This window comes from Aythya fuligula, chromosome 2, assembly GCF_009819795.1.
Source record: "Aythya fuligula isolate bAytFul2 chromosome 2, bAytFul2.pri, whole genome shotgun sequence".
In the NCBI taxonomy this organism is placed as follows: domain Eukaryota; kingdom Metazoa; phylum Chordata; class Aves; order Anseriformes; family Anatidae; genus Aythya; species Aythya fuligula.
In genome coordinates, this window is record NC_045560.1 from 216,841 (window position 1) to 237,001 (window position 20,161).

Consider the following 20,161-nt stretch of genomic DNA (forward strand, 5'->3'; position numbering starts at 1 on the left):
GCGCCGTCGGGGCTCTCGGACCCTGGGGCGGGAGGGCCGCCGGCAGCGGGAGGGGGGAGCCGGGGCAGCCCGCATTCCTCTGTACATGTCCCTTATTTATTCCGTGTAAACTCTGTACATACGGCAGCGAGTCCGTCCGTCCGAGCCGCGGGGAGCGCGGGCCCCCGCGTGTCCTGGCCCTGCCTCCGGCCGCGCCGGGCCGGGGCCGCGCTGTGCAGGAGCGCCCGCCCATGTATAGCTGTGATTTCAATAAATTATTTTCTATGGAGCCACGCGAGGGTCTGCCGCGGGCCGGGGAGGACGTGCGGCCGGGGCCGGGGCCCGTGGGCACGGCGGGGAGCAGCGGTGGAGTCCGGGCGCCGTCGGGCCTGGTCCGACGCCGGTGCAGAGACACGGGAGGGGGCCGGGGGCCGGGGCCGGGGCCGTCCGTCGCCTCCCCCGGAGGCCCCGCTGGCTGCAGCCTGCCCGAGCCGAGCCTGCCCCCGGACTCCCGGCACAGCTGTGTCCCCTGCCCTGCTCGGGGTAGCCGGTGTCTTGAGTCTCCCGGGCCCCTGTGCAGGAGCAGCCCCCCAGGTCAGACGGCACGAGGTCAGATCGCCACCCTCCTGCAGGAAAAGCCCTCTCCTGCAGGCCTGCTGCGAGTCCCAGGCCCTGGCTGGCCATGGGCTGAGCAGAGGAGCAGAGGTCCATGCTTGCATCCCCCTGCAGCCCCTGCCCCTGCCCGCTGTCCCCAGGACTGCCCCGAAGCCCTGCACCAGCTCTTGTGCACGTTTCTGCTGCCTGCACCTCCAAGGCCCCATGGTGCAGTGCCCTCCTGCTCTTTGGAGCCACGCTGCCTGCTGCTGGAGACGTGCCCTGGAGCCTCTCCTCCTCCTTCAACCCCGAGGAGCCCCTCCCTCACTCCCCCCCCCAGCTGATTGCAGCATGGGGAATAAATGGGGAGATCCTCCTGCAGCTCCGGTGCCTTATTGTCACTGATCCCTGGGGCACTGCTGGGTGCCCGGGCTGCCTGCCCCACAGCTGCGTGGAGGGGAAGGTAAGGGTCTTGCCTTTCCTTGAAAATCTCAGGCTGTCTCACCACTCCCAGCTGCTGCTTCTCCTGATGTGCAGCAGTGAGCACAGGGCCAGGGTGGACGAGACAGTGCTGGCACTGGCACTGTGTCTTCTGCTCCAACCTGCAGCAGGAGCTGGGTTTCACTGTGCTGATGCAGGAGAGGAGTTTCAGTCTCCCTGAGCTCTTGTATCTAGGCTAGCTAGAGCAGTCCTGCTCATGAGAGCCACTGCATGAGATGCTGCTTCTGAAGCCAGGAGGTGTCTCGTATCTGAACCCAGCCCCAATGCCTGATGAAGAGCCAGTTTTGTGCAGGGTCCAGCTGCACACTGTCAGCAGAGCAGGCAGCCATGTGGGTCCGCTGCCAGCTGGGTGTCCAGCCAGGAAGGCCTTTGTTGCTGGTTTGGAGAACATCAGCCAGGGAGCTTGTGTGGTAGCAACACCTATTGCAATCCCACCAGCGGCTCCTGGACAGGGAGAAGGCTCTCTCCAAGCATGTAGGATGTTGATGCTGGGATGCCAATTTCTCTGAGTTTTGACGTGGAGTTTGGGTTATATGGGGTCCAGCTGGTCATTGGCACCCCTTCCTTGGAGACACAGCTTTTAAGAGTGGGAGGCACCCCTGACAGCCAGAAGCTGACTTCACAGAATTACAGAATCACAGAGTTAGAGAATGGCTGACGTTGGAGACACCTCTAGGTCCATTTGGTCCAACCCTTGCTCTAGCAGGGCCACCCAGAGCATGGTACCCAGCACCATGTCCAGGTGTCTTTGGGACATCTCTAAGGAGGAAGGCTCCCCAGCTTCTGTGAGAAACCTGTGCCAGTGCTCTGGGACGTGCACAGCACAGACGTGCTTCCTGATGTTCAGATGCACCCTCCTAGGTGCCTGCCCTGATGCCACAGCAAGGGCTGGCACATCTCCATGCTGCCTGGGGCAGACCCCTTCCACAGCCTTTTCCTTTTCAGCAGGGGTATTCTCTTAATTGGTAGCATGGCTCCATGCTCAGCCTGCACAGCTGAGTTCTCCTGGACCTGCAGAGAACCAGTGAGTGGCTCTGCCTGTCCTGAGGCTCCTGGCTCTGGCTAGCCTGTGTGGGGGCAGCCGCAGCTCAGAGCAACTGCTGCAACAAAGCTGTGCTCCTGGATGTCCCAGGTGGGCGCCTGTTTCCAGGGAGATGTCTGTGGCAGGTCCTGAGACGGTTCTGCAGGATCCTTTCATGACATGGATTCTCAGCACCTGCTGGGGCAGCAGAGCACAGCTGGCTTCTTGCAGCCGTGGCTGGACAAATTCTGCCTCGGTCCCCTGTGCCACTGAGCTGCAGAGCAGCAGTGTTCCCAGGGTGGGCTCGTCCTGCTCGGGTAGCAGCATCTGTTGGCCTTCGCTCTGGATCGGGGAGGTGGATGTCCTCGGGGAGCTGCTCCCAGCTGCGCTGCCCCTGAGGACCACGGCTCTGGTATTCCTTGCTTCTCCCTTCTTGGGAGAACATTAACTTACCTACCCTACACGGCTACCAAATGGGACAAAATGCCATTTGCAGCAATTGCATCAGCTCCTGCACATGAGCTGATACACGTACATCTGGGCCAGACTGGAGAAGGGGGGAGAACGAATAATAAAAGAATTATGCAGCAATAAGCAGTGCTCTGTTACTATAAATGGGCCCACATGAGGGGTCTGTGCCACAGCAACCTAGCATGGCACAGCAGTACAATATTAAATATGGGGCTCTGAAAATTTCCCACAGCTCCAGGGTTGGGGACAGTGTCACTGAAAGGACTTAAAGCTCATTTTAGGGTCCAAGAACTGCCTTTTCTCACTTTGTATTTCTAGCTGATGCTGTGGTTTGGTATGTCCTGCCCCAATGTCAGCGTCAGTTTGTTGTGTTCTTATCCCATCTCCCCCCACTCTGCACCACACCATCACCATCACGAACTCTGAGTGCTAAGTGCCCCTACTGTGGCTGCACACTTGTGCATGGACTGCCTGGAGACTAGATCAGCAAAACAGAGCTTTCAGCTGCTCAGAAGTTCATTTAAAAAAAAAAATTTTTTTTTTTGGTCCTTCACAGTCCAAGAGCCACTACACAATGCAACCCTCCAAACACTGGTGTTAATATAACTGAAAGTGCTGCGCAGAGCTGAAGCTCAGCCTGGTGCTGCTGGAAGTGACAGATTCACTGCTGTCACCAGGAGTGCTGGAGAGAGCTGCAGAGCAGCACAGTGCTCCTTGTGCTGTGCAGAACGGAGCTCCCCGTGAACCTCGTGCATTGCAGTGAGGCTGCTGCCTCTTGCACAGCCCAGAGCACAGCACTGCAACGCTCCAGTGAATGGCACTGCGTGAGATGGCTCCAGCACCTCCCCGGCAGAAGAGATGCTGGGGCAGAGGGTGCTCCAAGGCTGGAGCTAGAGGTGCTGCAACATTTAGACAAGGGGAAGTGGGGGTGAGAGGTGGGGGGGGGGGGGCTGGAGGGGAGCAACAAAGAAAAGCTGGGCAGTAAAGACAGGCCCTTGTGTGACAGGGCCATGCAGATAGAAGGGAGCTGTGGAGGTCTCTGTTCCAGCTCCTGCTCAAAGCTATTCTGGTTGGCTAAGGATGCTGAGAAACTTGTCCAGCTGACTTCAAGGATCTCCAAGGATGGCAATCCCACAAGGTCTTAGGTCCCCTGGTCCAGTGTCTGACCACCTTCCCGGTACTTGTTTTTCCTTGTACCAAGCTGGAATTTCCCACATATCAGTTTGTGTCTGCTGACCTGTGTCTGGGCATAAAATCTGTTATGTGGTACCCAAATGTGTAGGTACGTACATTTGTACATACACACACACAGACATTAAAAGGAAGATACAGATGTAGCTACATAGAGATTGTATATATATGGGCATGCATTTATTTCTACATGTTTCTACATATATACATATACATACAAGGCCTTTTTTTTCCCTCGTGAGGACAGTTTCGTCCTTTACAAAAGAACAAATTTGACACAGACCTGCTCACTCGTTTGCCTAGAAAATGGTTCTTAAAGAACTAGGAAAGACGTAGCAATTGTGTCCCACGAGATATCTGTTGACTCAGTGGTCCCCTCTCAGGACCAGGTTTACCATACAACAAAGATGGTTCACAGCATTTTCTAACAGTGAGGTTGAATGAAGATTTGCTAGGCCACAGCACAGTGCTGGTGCTGCTGTTTGTTAATTTGCCTGTCCAGGACTTGCTCAGATGCTTAATGGAGCTGCCAGTGGCTCACAGAGAAGCTTCCCAGGCGGTCATACCATGCTTTTATTTTCAGAGCTGGTGTGCAGCAGTGGCTGCTGTGGGCCCTCTGACCCCAGAACAAGCAGACGGTGCAGGGCAGAGGAATGCTGCACTGTGCTCTTTTCTGCTGCCCTGCAAGGAAGCCTGTGCCGTGGGGATGTGTGTCTGTGTGTTTGGGGGGTGTCCCCAGGGAGCTGCTCACCATGTTCCTGGACTCTCAGGAGTGCCTGCACAAGGTCTGGGGAAACGGCTGGCACCACACTTGTGCCCACCCTGCAGCAAGGATGCACAGCCTGGGGGAGGTGGGAGGTTGATGCACCCAGCTGCTTGGGGCACACCCTTTGAGGCAAATTGCACCATGCAATATGGGTGTCATCACTGCAAGACTCCTGCAATGCAGAGAACCTATACTCCCACGGGGAGAAATTGTCTCTGTTAGGGTACATGGGCAGGAGAGGAACAACCTCCCTTCCCACCAGCCTGGCACCAGGGAAGGGCCAGGAGCTCTCTGACCGTCTGCAAAGCCTCCACAGCCAGCCCTGCAGCACCTGCAGAGCTCAGGGTGCAGCTGCAGAGGGGATTTGGTAGCAAACTCCTGGTGGGTGTGCCTTCAGCACCAAGGGAAAGAACCCAAGACCTGCAGGAAGTTGTGAAGGGCACGCTGGAACTGGGGCTTGGGAGGTGAGAGGGACCACAGCCACACTGCTTTGCCGTGGCTCATTCAGGTGCTGGGTGAGTTGTGAAGCACTTCACGTGCCTGCAGTGCCCAATGCTCTCTGCACAGCCAGGGCTGCCAAATCCACCTAAGCGGGGGGAAGTTATGGGCAGGGGGTGCAGGTGCGGTAGTGGGGTATGTTGGTGGCAGATCTTGGCAAGCACAGACCCAGGGAGCTGGGACATTGTCATGCCTCAGCTCTCAGAGGCAGAGCTGACTGGAAACACAGAAGTGCAGAGCAGCAGAAAGATCTCTGCTCTGGCCATCTGTTGTAAAATCACCTCTGCACACAGCCAGTGCTGCCCACAGTCCCCGCACCCACCTACTGGGTGCTGCCCAGAGCTCCCCCACCCGCCAGCTCCCAGTGCTGCCCCACAGGCACGTGGCTGCTCCCCTGCAGCTCTCTGCGCAGGCGCCGTGCTGCACGGCTGAGCTGGGCTTTCACACATGCTGGGATGTTTGACTTTGCTTCAACCACGCTGTCTTCCCTGTGCCAACCCACACAGCCTCTGTTCCCCAGTTCATTCAGGTGCTGCTGAGAGGAGGGTGCAGTGCCCTGAAGGAGCTGCTCAGCCCCACGTCTGAGCAAGCACCGGTACCGGCTGTGCTGTGCTGAGTGCTGCTCAGCCCTTCCAAACCTCTTGCACACCGGGTCTGTCCCTGCAGCCTGCACTGGCACAAAGCAGCTCACCAACACCTTCTGCAGAAGAGCCCTTTGGGACAAGCATCTTTCTGGAAAATTGCTGGGATGGGTTTGCCCTGGCACAGCAGATGTCCACCTTCTGCACAGCCCCTGAGCCTTGCGCAGGACAGACCAGCGGGCGCTCTGCTACCTGCTGCCCCGACCCAGGCTGTCTGTGGCTGCCTGGCCTCCGAGCTGCCTGGGCAAGGAGCACCCTGCTGCCATCGCTGACCACGGCCATGCAGGGGAGGCAGGGAAATGCCCAGCAGTAGGCCTGGAAATGTGCCTCTAGGTAGTCAGCACAGCGCAGGTGCTCTGTGGGTATCCGCTATTAATTCAAGGGACATAAGGCTGGGGCAAAAAGCCTGGTTTGTAGTTCCCATTGAAATTAACAAGCAGCCGGCCCGGTCATTGATCCCTCACCCCTGCTGTCCTGTTTCTCCCATGCTTTCAGCCCTGGCCTCTGTGCTGCTTCCCATCTCTGGCCCCTACGCACCCTGAAATACCCACAAGCTGCCAGGCTGTACCCTGCTGGGTGCCTGCCGCAGCCACAGAGCAGAGCCTCTGCTGGCACAGCCTCACCCCCAGGACTCCTCAAGGCTGCCACGTAGGCAGCTGCGATAACGCTGCTGCACTGCAGGGAGCCATACTGCAGCTGGGCACACAGGGTGCTGGGGAGCTCTGTGGTGCTGGGTGCACGGGGACAGCCCAGCAGGGACTGTGGTGAGGGTGGGGATAGCACTACAGGGCAATATCAGGCAGATGGCCCAGGGGACAGCTGCATCCTGGAGGGGCTGTGCCATGCAGCACCAAGCCACTGCTGCCCCAGTGGATGTCTGAGTCCAATGGTGTCTGGTGCACAGGATCACAGAACGGCCGAGGTTGGAAGGGACCTCTGAAGATCACCCAGTCCAACCCCCCTGCTGAGCAGGATCACCCAGAGCACCTTGTGCAGGATGGCATCCAGGCGGGTTTTGAGAATCTTCTGAGAAGGAGACCGCACAACCTCACTGGGCAGCCTGTCCCAGTGCTCTGTCCCAGTAAAGTGCCCGCTCATGGTGCAGGTGGCTTTCCCCATGCAGCTTCTTCAGCTCTGCCCTGCAGAAGCACACGAGGTCCCACCTTTGTTCATGGCAAAGAGGGTGATGCAGCGGCAGCCCTGGACAAGGCTCAGTAGCAGCCACCCCCTTCCCCTGTGGTGGTGCGTGGCCGCAGCTGCCCTGAGGCTGAACAGGGCTGCCCCACGCCACAGCTGCTCCTGGCCCATTGTCACCAGGGGATGCCCCAGCTTGGCTGGGGCTGGGACAGGGCCCGTGGGGCTTTGCAGGCCAGCCATGCCCCATGGGGCCGGTCCCAGCAGTGCGTGCTGCTCCAACACGGAGGCATGGCAGGACTCCATCCTGGGGCTGCACACCACGGGCATGTTGATGGCGTGAGCTGCATCTCCTGCTCCTGCCCTGCAGCTCCTGCACCCCTCCGCAGCCTCTGCTGCAGCTCCACGGTGCAGGCTGGCTGCGGCAGTGTCTGTGTGCAGCTGCCAAGGAGCTGCCGTGGTCCCTGCGGGCAATAAGGGCCCCTGGCCGTGCAGGGCTATACTAGGAGCAGAGGGTGGCCTGTGCCCTGCCTGGCACCCCCCTGAGCTGCTCCTGTCTCAGCCCAGCCCAGGACCACACAAACCCATACTGGGGCTGAGATGGGCTCGCGCAGTGGGATAATACTGGGGCCCAGTGCCGCTGCCATGATGGGGGAGCTGCTGGCACAAGCAGAGGGGTAGCCCCTGGTTCCCCGGGGATCATTTGCAGGATGTGGGCAGCAGCAGGGCTGGGTTGGTGGTGCCATCGTCAGCAGAACCTGAACGGGGCTGCGGGGGCCCTGGGGGGTGGCTGCACGCCTTCATGGGAACCGTGTGGACGGGGGGCGGAGGGTTTGGGGGGCTGCTCATGTCCACGTGGCCCCAGGACTGACTTCGCATGGCCCCCATCAGCACAGCCACAGCGCCCAGAACTGGCCTCGGGGCAGACCCTGAAGGCGAGGTGTGGGGACAGGCGAGGGGCTGGGCTGAGGCCCTCAGCCCCGGGACAAAGCCGGGTGCAGGACGTGCCCGGGCCGGGGGCACCCCGGCAGCTGGGGCAGGGCTGGGATGGGAAGGGAGGCGCCGGGGCTGGGCCGGGCGGGATCCCGCGCGGGAGATGATGTATGGGCAGATGTATCAGATCGCACAAGATAAACAAGCAGTGAATTTCATCAGGGCCCATCATGGCTTTAATTTGGCTGCCTAATGAGTCAGATCCAGCCGCGCAGATAAAAGTTGTCAGAGCCGCAGCCCTAATGAATTTCTTGCCACTTGTAATCAAGGCAGCTTGTCTGAGGGGGATGATTAATGGGCCCCAGAGGAGCTGCCGTCCCTCGGCTTCCATTCCCGCTAATGCAGTCGCCAGGAAATTAACCAAACCCAGCACCGGGCTGGGGCCGGGGCCAGGGCACGCGTGTGGAGGCACCGGTGTGTGCTGGGCAGCGGGGGGCCGGGCACGAGGGGCAGGCGTGGGCCTGGGGACAGCCCAGCCTGGCTCTGAGCACTGCTGAGAACGGTCAGACCCCGTGCCAGGACCGGGATGGGGACCGGCAGCAGGACGCTGGCACACATGGAGATGAGTTATGGGCCGGGGGAAGGGCCTGGGCCATCACCGGCAGGCAGCAGCGGGGCAGCCCCTGCCACGGAGGAGGAGAAGGGCTGGAAGGGGATTGCGGTGGAGCACTTGTGGCAGGGGATCTGGGGGCTGTCCTGATGTGTCCTTTCCTCCCAGCACCACTAGCCCTAGCCCAGCGCCCAGTGCACAGCCCGTAGCATGGCACAGTGCACAGCCTGGATGCAGGCGTGGCAAGGGGGGGTCAATGGATCCCCGTGGAGCCCCCAAACCACCTCTGTTTAAACTCGCTGTACTGTGTTGAGGGACCAACTGGTCCCAGCGCTTTTGATCTGGAGTGTCCCCTGCCCAGTGCATGTCTGCGATGTGCCCGTTCCCAATCCCACTGCACATTCCCTGGAACACGTCCCTGTGGTATCCCACAGCACCCGGGGATGCCGTGACACAGCCACGGGGGGGCCCAGCTCAGCCCAGCGTGCTGGTTACCAGCTCCGGAGCTGGAGAAGGAAGGGCTGGTCGTCTGCCAGTCTGGGCTGAAAAAACACCAGAGCTCCTCAAAGCAGGAAGAAACATGCTGGAGGCTGCACTGGAGGCCCAAAAAGCAGCACGCGGACATGCCAGGCTGGCAGGAGGTGGGTTGCTTTATTGGCCTTTATCTCCTTTGCTGCAGGTAACACACACAGGGCAATTCATGGCAAAGAAACAGTATATACAGAGTGTCCATATAAATATTTCCAATGTACATTTTATACACGAGTGATGGAGACGTTCCACAGCAGCGTCCAAAGCCTCGGAAATTCCAGCGCTCAGCTGCAGGCTTGGCCCAAAAACAAGGGAGATGCTCATCTCCTCTCTCCTCTTGCTCAGCCGGAGTCCAGCCCCGCCTGGGCAGCAGCAGGAGCCAGTGGGGATGTGCTGTTGGAGACACTGTGTATGGCTTTGGGGCTTGAACCTGGAGGGACAGTGACTCTACAGACAGACAGACACAGCTGGGGGGCCCAGGGTGACAATCCTCTTGCCCTTCTGGGTCACCAGGGAGGCTGGGAAGGTCGACGTCCATGGGATTGCATGAGAGAGATGCTCCCTTTATATCAGCACGCAGGGGAGCGGTACCAGCGAGGGGATCCCTCCTCTACTGGCCAGAAGCATAGAGGAACAAACGGGGGTGGTGGAGAAACGTGCACCTACCACTGCCCCCCACCTGCCCCCCCCCCGCACTGGGGTGCACAGCACAGGAGGGCAGGAGGGACGTGTCCGAGCTGCCCTACTGCCCAGGAGAGCAGGTGCAGCGACCGCCACCCCCAGTACCGGCTGTGCAGGAGGGCAGCATCCCCGAACTGCTGCAGCCCCTGCACTATCTACAAGTGAGTGTGGTGGTGGGGAGGCACACAGAAACCGCCTCTCCTCCCCCTGTACCGGTCATGAGAACAGGGTGTACTGAATCCCCCATCCTGGCGGCTGTGGGGCACCTCCGCAGGCTGACAGCTCTGGGTCTGCACAGCTCCCCCTTTCCAGCTGCACAGGCAGAATACACAGGACCCAGGCAAAGAGTAGTGTGCTGCTGGCTGCCCGAGCCAGAACAGGGGGCCTGGCGCAGGATGAGCACGGCGGGTGCAGTGAGCGGCCCCTCGGACGTGCTCTGGTGGCCTTGGACGCCAGCAGGGCTGGAAGGAGCCGCACGGTGAGTGGAGGGCCTGAGGGGAGCTAGACGGCGCTGGGGCTGGAGCCGAGCTCAGCCAGCAACGTGGTGCAGGCGTTGTTGTTGGCGTTGGTGTTGCGGCGGGGCAGGCTGGGGGTCAGCGTGGTGACGGCGCTGTCGCTGGGACACCCGTGCTGCAGCAGGATGTCGATGCACTCCTGGCTGCCGGCTCGCCGGGCATAGGCCAGCGGGGTCAGGCCCCGAGCGTCCCGGCTCTTCACATCCACCCCGTACTGTGCAGGAGAGAAAGCGGCTGTCAGCAGTACCACGAGGCCCGTGGGCACGGGGCTGGTGCAGCAAGAGCACTGGCACCGGCAGAGGGGCTCCATGGCACTAGGGCGGGCAGACAGGGAAAGATGAAGGGTGGCCAGGGCAGTGCCCTGCAGGAACACACAGGAAGAGGATGGACAAGGGGTATCCCCAAGACCTGGGGGCAGGGAAGCACCGGGGCAGGCCCAGAAGGGCTGCGGTGGAGGCTGGGGGCCCTGCCTTACCCAGATGAGCAGCTGTGTGAAGACTACGTTGGCCATGGCGCAGGAGAGATGCAGCGCCGTGCGCCCGTCTCCGTCCCCGTAGGTCTCATTCACCTCCTCCTTGGTGCCATGTGCCAGCAGCGTCACCACGAGGCGCAGGTCATCCTCCACCACTGCCCGCAGCAGCTGCTGCCCCAGCGGGATGTCCGACTGGGGCAGTGGAGCCAGGAAGAGCTTCTGCTCGTACTTGGCCCGGATCCAGCGCTCCTTCTCCTCCCTGCCAGGTGGGACACCGTCACTGTCACCAGTGGGTGCTGTGTGCACAGGGGACCGGGCACCAGCACCGCTACCCCAAACGCACCGCGTGTCAGCAGTGTGTGTGTGTCACACGCAGGCATCCTTGCGTGGTCCCTGCTGTGTCCCATCACACACACGTCTGTCACTGGGGCCCTGTGCGTGTCACTCTCCTCCAGGCCCCGGCCTGACACACACAGGTCCCACTGCACCTTCTTAGGGCTCCTGGTGTGCCCTGTGCACTGAGGGCCCTGCACACACAGCTCCTGCATCCCACAGCCCGACCCCATCGAGACCACTCCGCACAGGGACACCCGCACCCCACGCTGGCGCCCCGCACGCTGTCCTGCCTGTCCATTACGTGCCAGCCTGGGGACTCTGTCCCGTGCCTGCGTGCGGGCCTCGGCCAGCGGCAAGAAAAGGTTAGCTGCTGCGCACAGCAGCCCCGTGCCACGGGAGGGCCTTATCGCTGCTGCCGTCTCGCCTGGTGCAAACAAAGGCTGCGGCAGCGTCCGTCCCGCCTGGGGCTGCGGGGCCGGGCGGATCGATGCGTGCTGTGCCGCCGCTATCTGCTGCCATTCTATCCATCTGCATCTGGCGGGCGGCCATCAATGCCCCGCGCCGAGCATGCTCACTCCCGCCGCCCCCTGACCCGCTCTTATCCGTTGATAAGCCTCAGAATGGGCTCTTGTCGGGATGAGTGACAGGAGAGTCGCTCCGATAGGGACAGACAAGGGCCTGAAAGGGACGCACCCCTGAGACCCACACGGCGCTGCCAAGCCGGCTCTGTTAACCCCTTCTGCTTTGCAGCCGGCCGTGGCTCCAGCAGCCATCGCGTGCCATCGGCTGGCCACGGGGGAAGCAGCAGAGGGCTTCTGGTGTCGGGACAGCAGGCAGGACCCAGTCACTGGAGCAGCCTGTGGGTTCCTGCCCACCGCTCCGCTGGGCTGGCTGCTCCCAACCTCCCTGGTGCCCTCAAGCCTCCCGGTGTGGTTGCCTGAGAAGCATCTCTGCAGTCCCCCGCCTCCCTTACCGGCTGCTCTCAGGGGTGGGTTTGGGGTAGCCTTCCACAGCTCCTTCCCAGACAGCGTTGGCCAGGGCGTTGCCGATGGCCGTCATGACCATGAGGAGCTCGCTGGGCCAGTCGTCCAGGTCCAGGGAGCGCACGCGGGACAGGTGCGTGCCCAGGTTGCGATGGATCCCGGAGCACTCGATGCACATGAGGGAGCCCAGGTTCAGACTCGCCCAGTCTGGATCTGCAGGTGGCAAGACCGGGATCAGTGGGGCAGAGTTAACGGCAGCATGGGCTCACTGGCCCGTCTCCCCCTGTGACCCCACCAGCTCCCTTCCAGACGCAGTGCCCCCAGCAGCACAGGGAGCAAGGACCCCAGGATGGTCAGAAAGGAGCCGCAGACCAGCACAGAGGTGGGTGAGTGCCACAGGGCACCTCCTATCCCTGAGGAACGGCTCCTTGCAAGAGGGGACAAAACAGCTCCACAGAGCAGGGGACCCTCAGGACCCTCAGGGTTAAGGGAGGTGGTGGCAGAGTTCCCTTCCCTTCCCTTCCCTTCCCTTCCCTTCCCTTCCCTTCCCTTCCCTTCCCTTCCCTTCCCTTCCCTTCCCTTCCCTTCCCTTCCCTTCCCTTCCCTTCCCTTCCCTTCCCTTCCCTTCCCTTCCCTTCCCTTCCCTTCCCTTCCCTTCCCTTCCCTTCCCGTCCCTTCCCCTCCCTTATCTCTTACTGGGGGCATCGCAGTCCACACAGAAGCTGTTCCCACGCGCGGTGCGGACGGCCTGCATGGCCTGTGCGTCACCCTGGCTGCCCAGCCGAGCCTGCAAGGAGACCGCAGGAAGCCCTTCAGGCCAGGCTGCCCCCCCTGTGCTCTCACCGACCCCCAAAGGCTGTCAGGGAGCACCAGGACCATGCTCTGACAGCACGGCTGGGGGGTCTGGGGGTCACCCCCTGTGGGGGTGCTCACACACAGCCTGGAGGGATCCCCACGTGTGGCTGGGGGCAGCCGGGGGAGCAAGGGCTGGAGGGCCAGGAAAGGGAGCGAGCAGCAGGGCTGTGGAGGGGGGAGCAATGCAGGAGGAGCTCTGTGGGGCCACAGCCAGGGTGGGGAGGGGATGGGGAACTCGGAGAGGGGACAGAAACCCAAAGAGGGAGCAGCGCAGTCCCAGGGGTGGGATCCAACCCTGCCTGGGAGCAGAGGGATCAGGACTGGAGCCAGCTTGGATAGGCAAGCCTGGAACAGGCATGGATGCAGCGAAGTGGGTGACAGAGACGTGGAACCCCAGAAGAACTTGGCCGAAGCCTCCTACCTTGTTTTTGCTGCTCTCACAGCCCTGCAGGCTTGCCAGGATCTGGCTCTCAATGGCCTGGACCCAAAGCTCTCGCTCCTCAGATGTTGAGGCCTCAAAGAGCCACGTCTGGCCCGTCAGGGACACGATAATGAACTCAAATGGCTCATCTGGTTCTGGAAGAGAAAGGCGTCCGTGGCACAGGTCAGGGAAGGAGAGGGCTGCACATGGCAGTCCCTGGGGGCACAGCAGTGACCACGGGCAGGCCATGGCCAGCAGCGTCCTCAGGGGTGGGACAAGCAGGGAGGACCCGGAGCTCTGCCCAGCCCTGACACTGCTTGCACAGCTCTGCCTGTGCGGGCTCGCTCCTCTGCACATGAGCAGCCGTGGCACATCCCACCCTCCAGAGAAAGCTGCTGGTCTCCTGAGTGGTGGGAGCAGCCCCTCTGCGGGTTGCTGCCCCAACAGCCCCGCTGCTCCCGGGGGCAGCCTGCTCCAATGACCCCCCAGCCACTGCTCCGCACAGCACCAGGCTCTGTGCCCACCAGCAGCCCCAGAAGAGGCAGTCCCAGAAGATGCAGCCTCGTTATTAAAGACCTTCCCGAGCTGTGAAACATGTGGAACCGAACTCCTGACTTCTCATCTTCGGGGAGAGCATCTTTGCTGAGCCCCACAGGCTGCTTGGAGTGCAGGCACCCAGAGGGCAGGTTCGAGCACCCTACAGACACAGGCTGCCTGGTGCGTGCTCGGGGAGCTCAGAGCACAGGCACCGGGTGGCAGAGCTGGCAGCACGGGCAGTGAGTTCCTGGTGAAGTACCTTAGACCCCCTGGAGCTAAGGAAATAGCCCCAGAACAGCCAAGTAGGATGAAAAGCCAGGCTCAAAATGTGGTCTTCTCTGCCTACTGCTCTGCCTGCTCTAACTCCCTCCCAGCCCGGGCTGCCCGAGCTGGGCTCAGCCCTGGCCATCCCACCCCACAGGGGTAAGAGCCGAACGTGGGGCGCGCTGCCTCCTCCCCACCCAGGCACCAGCATTTACCTTTTATTGCCAACTTCAGTAGTTAGTGCAGTAAATGACTTAACTAAGCGGGGCCTGAATGGAATGACTAATAAACGTTATGTCACAGCACACGCTTCAGCTCATAGCAAAATGATTTGTAATTACCTAATTAGCGTTATGCAAATAACACCCTCATCTCCATAATGTGCCTTCCCAGCTCTCTATTAAAAGCAGGGAGTCAACTGCACGGCTCCAGAGGCAGCGCAGAGGCCGAGGGGCGCAGCCTGGTCCGCGGCAAGGCAGGGGGTGGGGGTCCCGTGGGGCAGACCTGGGGGGTGCCAGGAGGGCTCCAGCTGCGAGGGGCAGCCAGGAGGAACCTGCAGTGCCCAGGCAGGAGGTGGCTGCCAGCCGGGTCCCGTCTGCCCCACCACAGGAACAGCATGCCTCGGGGGCCACTGGGCAGCATGGCGGGGGCTGGACCAGGCTGTGTCCACAAACACCCCCTCCGAAAATGCCTGCAGCCCCGGAGAGGCTCCTCGAGGAAGGACAGCTTAATGGGGGAGGGAGGAGGCACAGCCCTTCCTCCCTTGCTAGGCTCTTGCCTCCTTTGGAGGCACCACCGCCGGCGTTAGCACGTACCAGGCGCAGCACCCACCCCTCTTCTCTTTCCACCCATGTTCACCTGCTCACTGCAGAGCCACCTGAAGGCAGAAGGCTGCTCCTGCTGCTGTGCCCTGGTGGAGAGTGCCATGCTCCTCACGGCAGGCTCAGGATCTTGCATTTCTTGGGGGTTAAAACCTAAGTGAAACCTTGCTGGGAAGATGCCTGCCCCGTGCCATTGCTGAGGGCACTCCGTGCTGTGTCCTGCACCGAGCACAGCAGCACCTGTGGGGACTTTGTGGGGGCCTGGAGGTCATCAGTGCTGATGGGATCGACCGGTGCAGGAATGCAAGGCCTGGCCTCCAGGGAGGACCAAAGGACTCCAGGTGAAGTGCCAACTGGTTTGCCCTTGCCAGATAGGAAGGGGAAGCTGTTTCATGCACTTCATCCTGGGCTCAGCTTGGGACTTCTGGGGAAACGTGGCTGCAACTGCCTGGGGCAGCAGCAGGGGACACGACAGGAGGTGCTGGCGGTCACACGGCCGGACCTGTACCCCTCTGCAATGCAGTTGCCCCACAGGGAGATGAAGCTTGCCCAGCACTTTGTCCCTCCTGCCAGCTCCCACCACTGAACAGACACCACAAAATCACTGCTCTGGGGAGCTCCCTGCAGGCAGCACGCCTCCTACCCTAAGGACGTTTGCTGTGCGGGCTCCAAGGGCTGCAAATGCCAGCTCCAAAACAAGATTCTAGAAAAATATACATCCAGTAACTTCTGAACAGAGGGAGAAGAAATGGGTGGTGACAGCCAAGTCACTGCCCCTGCCTCCCTGGCCAGACGGTGCTGCCCTGCCTGCGAGCATTGCCACATCCTGGGCAAGGGCCGGGGGCACCCGATGGCAGCGGCAGCCCGGCGATGCAGGACCCTGCCACGGCTGCTCTCAGAGGGGTCCCCAGGCCCCTGCTTGGCTCCAGCCCACTCACAAGCCAGCAGCTGCACCCACCTCTTGCCCTGTCACAACCTGTCAGCAGGACCCGCAGACCAGGGCTGCGCTCCAGCTCTCCGAGGCAGTGCCGCCTGCCCCTGTGCCCACCCGGCGGTACAAGAGCACAGATCCCGGCCCCAAAAGCTGCAGGACCCATTGCTGCAATCTCATGCTGCCTGGGACTACGCATGAATAGCCAAGGAGGAAGGGGTGGCACCTCTCCCTGGGGGGCAGCGGCTGCCCAGGTGCTTAGGAGAGCATTTGCAGTTCCAAAATCTTGGATTTGGCCACCCTGTTGGAGCAGTGATTGGCAAAGCTGCTAGCAGGGCACCTGTTTTATGGGGCCCTGTCCTCAGTACCCCTCTCCCATCCCTGGTCTGAGCTACCTGTGGCTGCTGTCAGTGTGTTGCAGAGCCCAGGCCAGCCAGCACCTGGACCCAGAGGTGCTGTCTGATGCTCTTCAGGTGCTGCGGGGCTGCTCCTGCTGCCAACGGGACCGCAGCAGGCAGGCTGGCAGGCTGCAGGACATGCTCGTGGCTCCTGCCATGGGCTCAGGCGACTCCATCAGCCTTGTTCCTCTCTCTCGCTTGCTCAGAACCTCTCCACTGAGCACAAACCTCAGCCCAAGCCCTCCTGCACCAGCACACTCCCTGGTAGAGCTGAGGCCAATGCATGCCCGCTCTGCAGTGCCTGCCCCATTAGAGGCTGCTCTGCGGGGATGTTGCACGGGGCTGGGCACCAGTCCCGTGGTCCTGTGCCTGGGATGTTCATGAGGTGGGGCAGGTGCTGCCCTCCTGCTGGGCTGCCTGTGCCTGACAGCGGGATAACAGTGAGATTTCTGGGGCTTTGGCCCCCCTTGGAAAGATGTTCCCAGTACTGCAGCTCGGGGCATCCTGAAGCCCTGGAGGTCCCTGGCCCTAGCCCCCAGCAGTGGTCCAAAGCCCAAAGCCCCGGTGCTGGCATCACAAACTGCCAGACCTCTGCTCCCCTTCCTCCTTTGTGCCTCGTGGATTCCAGCTTTGCTCTGAACAAAGGGCCTGCTGCTCTCAGCACAGCCCTGGAGGAACTAACAAAGGACAACAGCTTTTCTTCCACACCAAGGGGCCTTTTCGCAGGAGAAAACATCCCTTTTCTTTCCTTGCAGCAGGGCAGGACAGCGCTGCAGGACCAGAGCTCTCCAGAGGCATGGGAGCAGCTCGGCTCTGGGAGGAGAGCAGGGAGCTGCGGGATGGCAGCGGCAGAGCCACAGGCAGGGGCCGGCAGAGCTGGGAAGTGAACTGAGGACTCGGCGGCTCCCGTGGTGTGCAGAGCCAGCTTCTCAGGTGGTCTGGGACAGGCTCCTGAGCAACCTGGAGGGGCTGCGCAAGTTGGATCAGGTGAGACATCAGCTTCTGGGACAGCACGGGGCTTCCTCAGGTTCTTCTGGGGAGCGGCACAGATCTCTGATGCGGTGGGGGCGTTTTTGGCCAGGTGAACGGGCAGCACAAAGCAGGTGAGGCAGGAGGAGTCGCACCACCTCTGCTGGTACAGATCTGGCAGCGAGCCCTGTGCCATGTGCTCAGGGAGGACAGCACCCGGCAGTGCCAGCAGCAGGGGAAGGCTCCGGTCCTTCCCTCTGCCCTGGGGCAGGGGCAGGGCTGGCCCTGGGTGAAGGCAGAGCCCCTCTCCCTGGCCGGAGGCTGCCTGCGGGCGTGCTGGTGGGAGTCCATTATGCCAGCTCCATTAGAATTAGTGGGCAGTGGAAATGAACGAGCTTGTCTCTCTCCCTCTTGATGATTTTTTGATGATGTTTTAAAGACTGAGCTCCGTGAAGAGTTGCTGAGCAGAGTATGGTGCGAGCCGGCTCTGCTAATGGGTGTTAACCCCCTGACCCAGCTCCAACGCTGCCCAGCAATGAGTGCTCCAAATGAGAGCAAAATTAACGAGGGCACTTCACGGCAGCCGGGACGGGCCAGGGCCAAGCAGCATCCAGACACAACCAGCAGCCGAGTCACCAAGCTGAGAGGGCTGGAGGACTTGTGCAGCAGCCTCGAGGGCTCACCCTTCAGCAGCCTGCCGTGGCAGAGCAGGGAAGCCAGCAGCCCCCACCGCCACCACGCCAGCCTTGGGAGGAAGCATCCCCTCCCGGCCAGCAGAAGAGCACCGTGGGGCTGAGGAAGAAACAGGAGAACTGAAATATCCTGCACACAGCGCCAGGAACCAGCACGGGGGGAAAGGAAGAGGCTAAGGGAACAGCCCTGCCGAGGAGCCAGGTCAGGACAGAGCTCGGCTGCCCAAAGGTGCCCTGGGGCTGAGGTGACGGGCAGACTGAGGGACCTGTCACTGCTGCCTGCCGAAGCAGCAGAGGATGCTGGCGAGTGGCAGCAGCATGGGCAGAAGGGGACAGGAGCGTTGTGCCCACAGCTCGTGCCAAGATCCTTTGCTCTGCGCCCAGTGGGAGGAAGCACGGCTTTGAGCAGAAATGGTGCTTCGAGGTGGCTGGAACCACTCTAGCTTTGGTACTCAGCTGGGTGCAGGGATCTGTCCTGCTCTGCGAAGGGCAGGTACCCCACAGCGCAGCAGGACCACTCCAGGCACGGGGCTGCCCTGCGCTCCCCACGCCAGGCACAGGACACAGGGCAGCACTTCCCAGGCTGGCAGCAGGGAGCTCTTGCCAGCCAGCACTCCAGGCACAGACAGCCCGCCCTGGCAGCCAGCTCCCCTGCTAGCTCCTGCCCCCCTCAGAGGAGACGCAGCCTTGTCCATGCTGGATGGTGCAGGATGGTGTGGGACAGTGTGAGATGGTACAGGACGCCTCCCCGTGCACCCCAGCCAGAGCAGGTCCAGGAAGGAGGTGGAGGATCCCCCCACCACCAGCGAAACAAGGCATGGCCGTACTGAGCCATGCCCTGCTCCTGGGGCAGCCGTCTCCTCTTCCACCTCCTCTCCCCGTGTCCCAGCCACTTCCAGTCTCTCCTCCACGCTGCCCTCTCCTCACCCCATCTGTTCTCCCTTTGAGCTGGTGCAGCAGAGGCGCTCCTGGATGCCCTGGGGAGTGGGGTGGTCACCCAGGAGGAGGCAGGGGACACTTTCAGAGCGTGGCAAGTGGCAAGGGACCGAGGGCTGCTCCTGCTGGCAGTGGCCCAGCTTTGCTCTCATGCTGCTAAGTCCGTGAGGTGTCCAGGAGCTGGGCAGCCAGCAGGCCCCCCAGCCTCGGGATGCTTGTTTGCAAGCTGCCACTGTACCACATCATTATGAGGTGTTTGGGATATCAACAAATTAGCAGGCGTCTGGGAAGAGAAGGATGCAGCACCATTCGTAAATGTCAGCTCGCTGCCTCCTCATTTTGCAGATCATTAAACCCAATATTCCTAACCTGTATTAGTGCAACGGGGACAGGCCCCCTCCACAGCGACAAGCCGCCAGGAGAGCCGCAGCAAGAACATTGCTATGGAGACCCCACAGCGCTTCTGTCCCAGTGCCCCGAGACCCCCGCAGGGCCCCAGGCTGAGCTGCAGCCTTCCCACTGCCCCGGGCTGCCCGCCCTGCCCACGGGGCTCCGTGTGGGGCAGCAGGGCTGGGGGGGCTCTGCGCCGTGACACCCGCACAGACACCAACGCAGCCGGGCAACAGAGAACACCTTCTGGGGCACCAGGCGTGTGCGTGCACGTGTGCGTGTGTGCACGGAGGGGATGGACAGAGAAGGCAGCCAAGCCAACGTAGCCAGGAAGGGACGATGCTCCTGGGGGATGCAGGGTACACCGAGGGGTTGCCCCAGGGACCAGGGGTGTCACTGCTGGGTACCTGCTGCAGGGTGCGCAGGCGGCACCATGGGGCTGAGGCACCAGCAGGGCGACACAGCATGCGTGTGCGCTGGGGACATGGGGAGGGAGGGCACTGATGGCACGGCTTCATGGCATGTGCTCACAGCAACAGACACCGGTGTGTTAGGGGTGTGCATACAAGGGTCTCCTGGGGGGCAACGCGGAGCCGTACAGGGCCCCAGGGACCCCAGGAGAGGGGCAGTGGAGGCGGGGATCGGCCATGGCCCGGCGATGCCCAGGCACAGGCTGCGTTCCTCCCGCCGGGATGGAGCAGGGGCTGTAACGAGCAGGAGAGACTTGTTAGCACTGAATTAAGAGGCTTGGCGGAAGGGAGCGCGGGTGACACAAGCTGTGTGGGGCAGGCGGGAGCTGAGCAATAGCAGCTGGAATCCCCAGCAATCTGCTAAGCGCAGCTCAGCCCCGCGCTCCCAGCTCGCCGAGATCGGCCTCCGACAGCCCCTGACAGTTGGTATTAATCACGCACATCGCCCCAACACAACTCTTTACTGGCCATCAATTTCCCGTGGGTTTTAAAACTAAAAAACAAAGACAAAACCGCGTCGTTTGGCCGCCACTGAGAAGCACATTAAGGGGCTGTCAGCTTCTCGCCATGCACCCTGCATCACTCTTTAAGCACATGAGAAGTTCATTATCCCCGGAGCT

General features: G+C 61.5%; 1 protein-coding gene across 1 annotated transcript in view; it reads right to left on the reverse strand.

Annotated features, from left to right (window-relative positions):
- Nucleotides 1-8,978: 8,978 nt before the first annotated feature.
- The window catches only part of AGAP3 (ArfGAP with GTPase domain, ankyrin repeat and PH domain 3), a 129,385-nt gene continuing 118,202 nt past the window's right edge, over nucleotides 8,979-20,161 (reverse strand). The window contains 5 exon segments of the mRNA XM_032182154.1: nucleotides 8,979-10,280; nucleotides 10,542-10,797; nucleotides 11,848-12,070; nucleotides 12,554-12,644; nucleotides 13,134-13,288. Coding sequence (XP_032038045.1) covers nucleotides 10,053-10,280; nucleotides 10,542-10,797; nucleotides 11,848-12,070; nucleotides 12,554-12,644; nucleotides 13,134-13,288 — 953 coding nt within the window. The 3' untranslated portion in view covers nucleotides 8,979-10,052.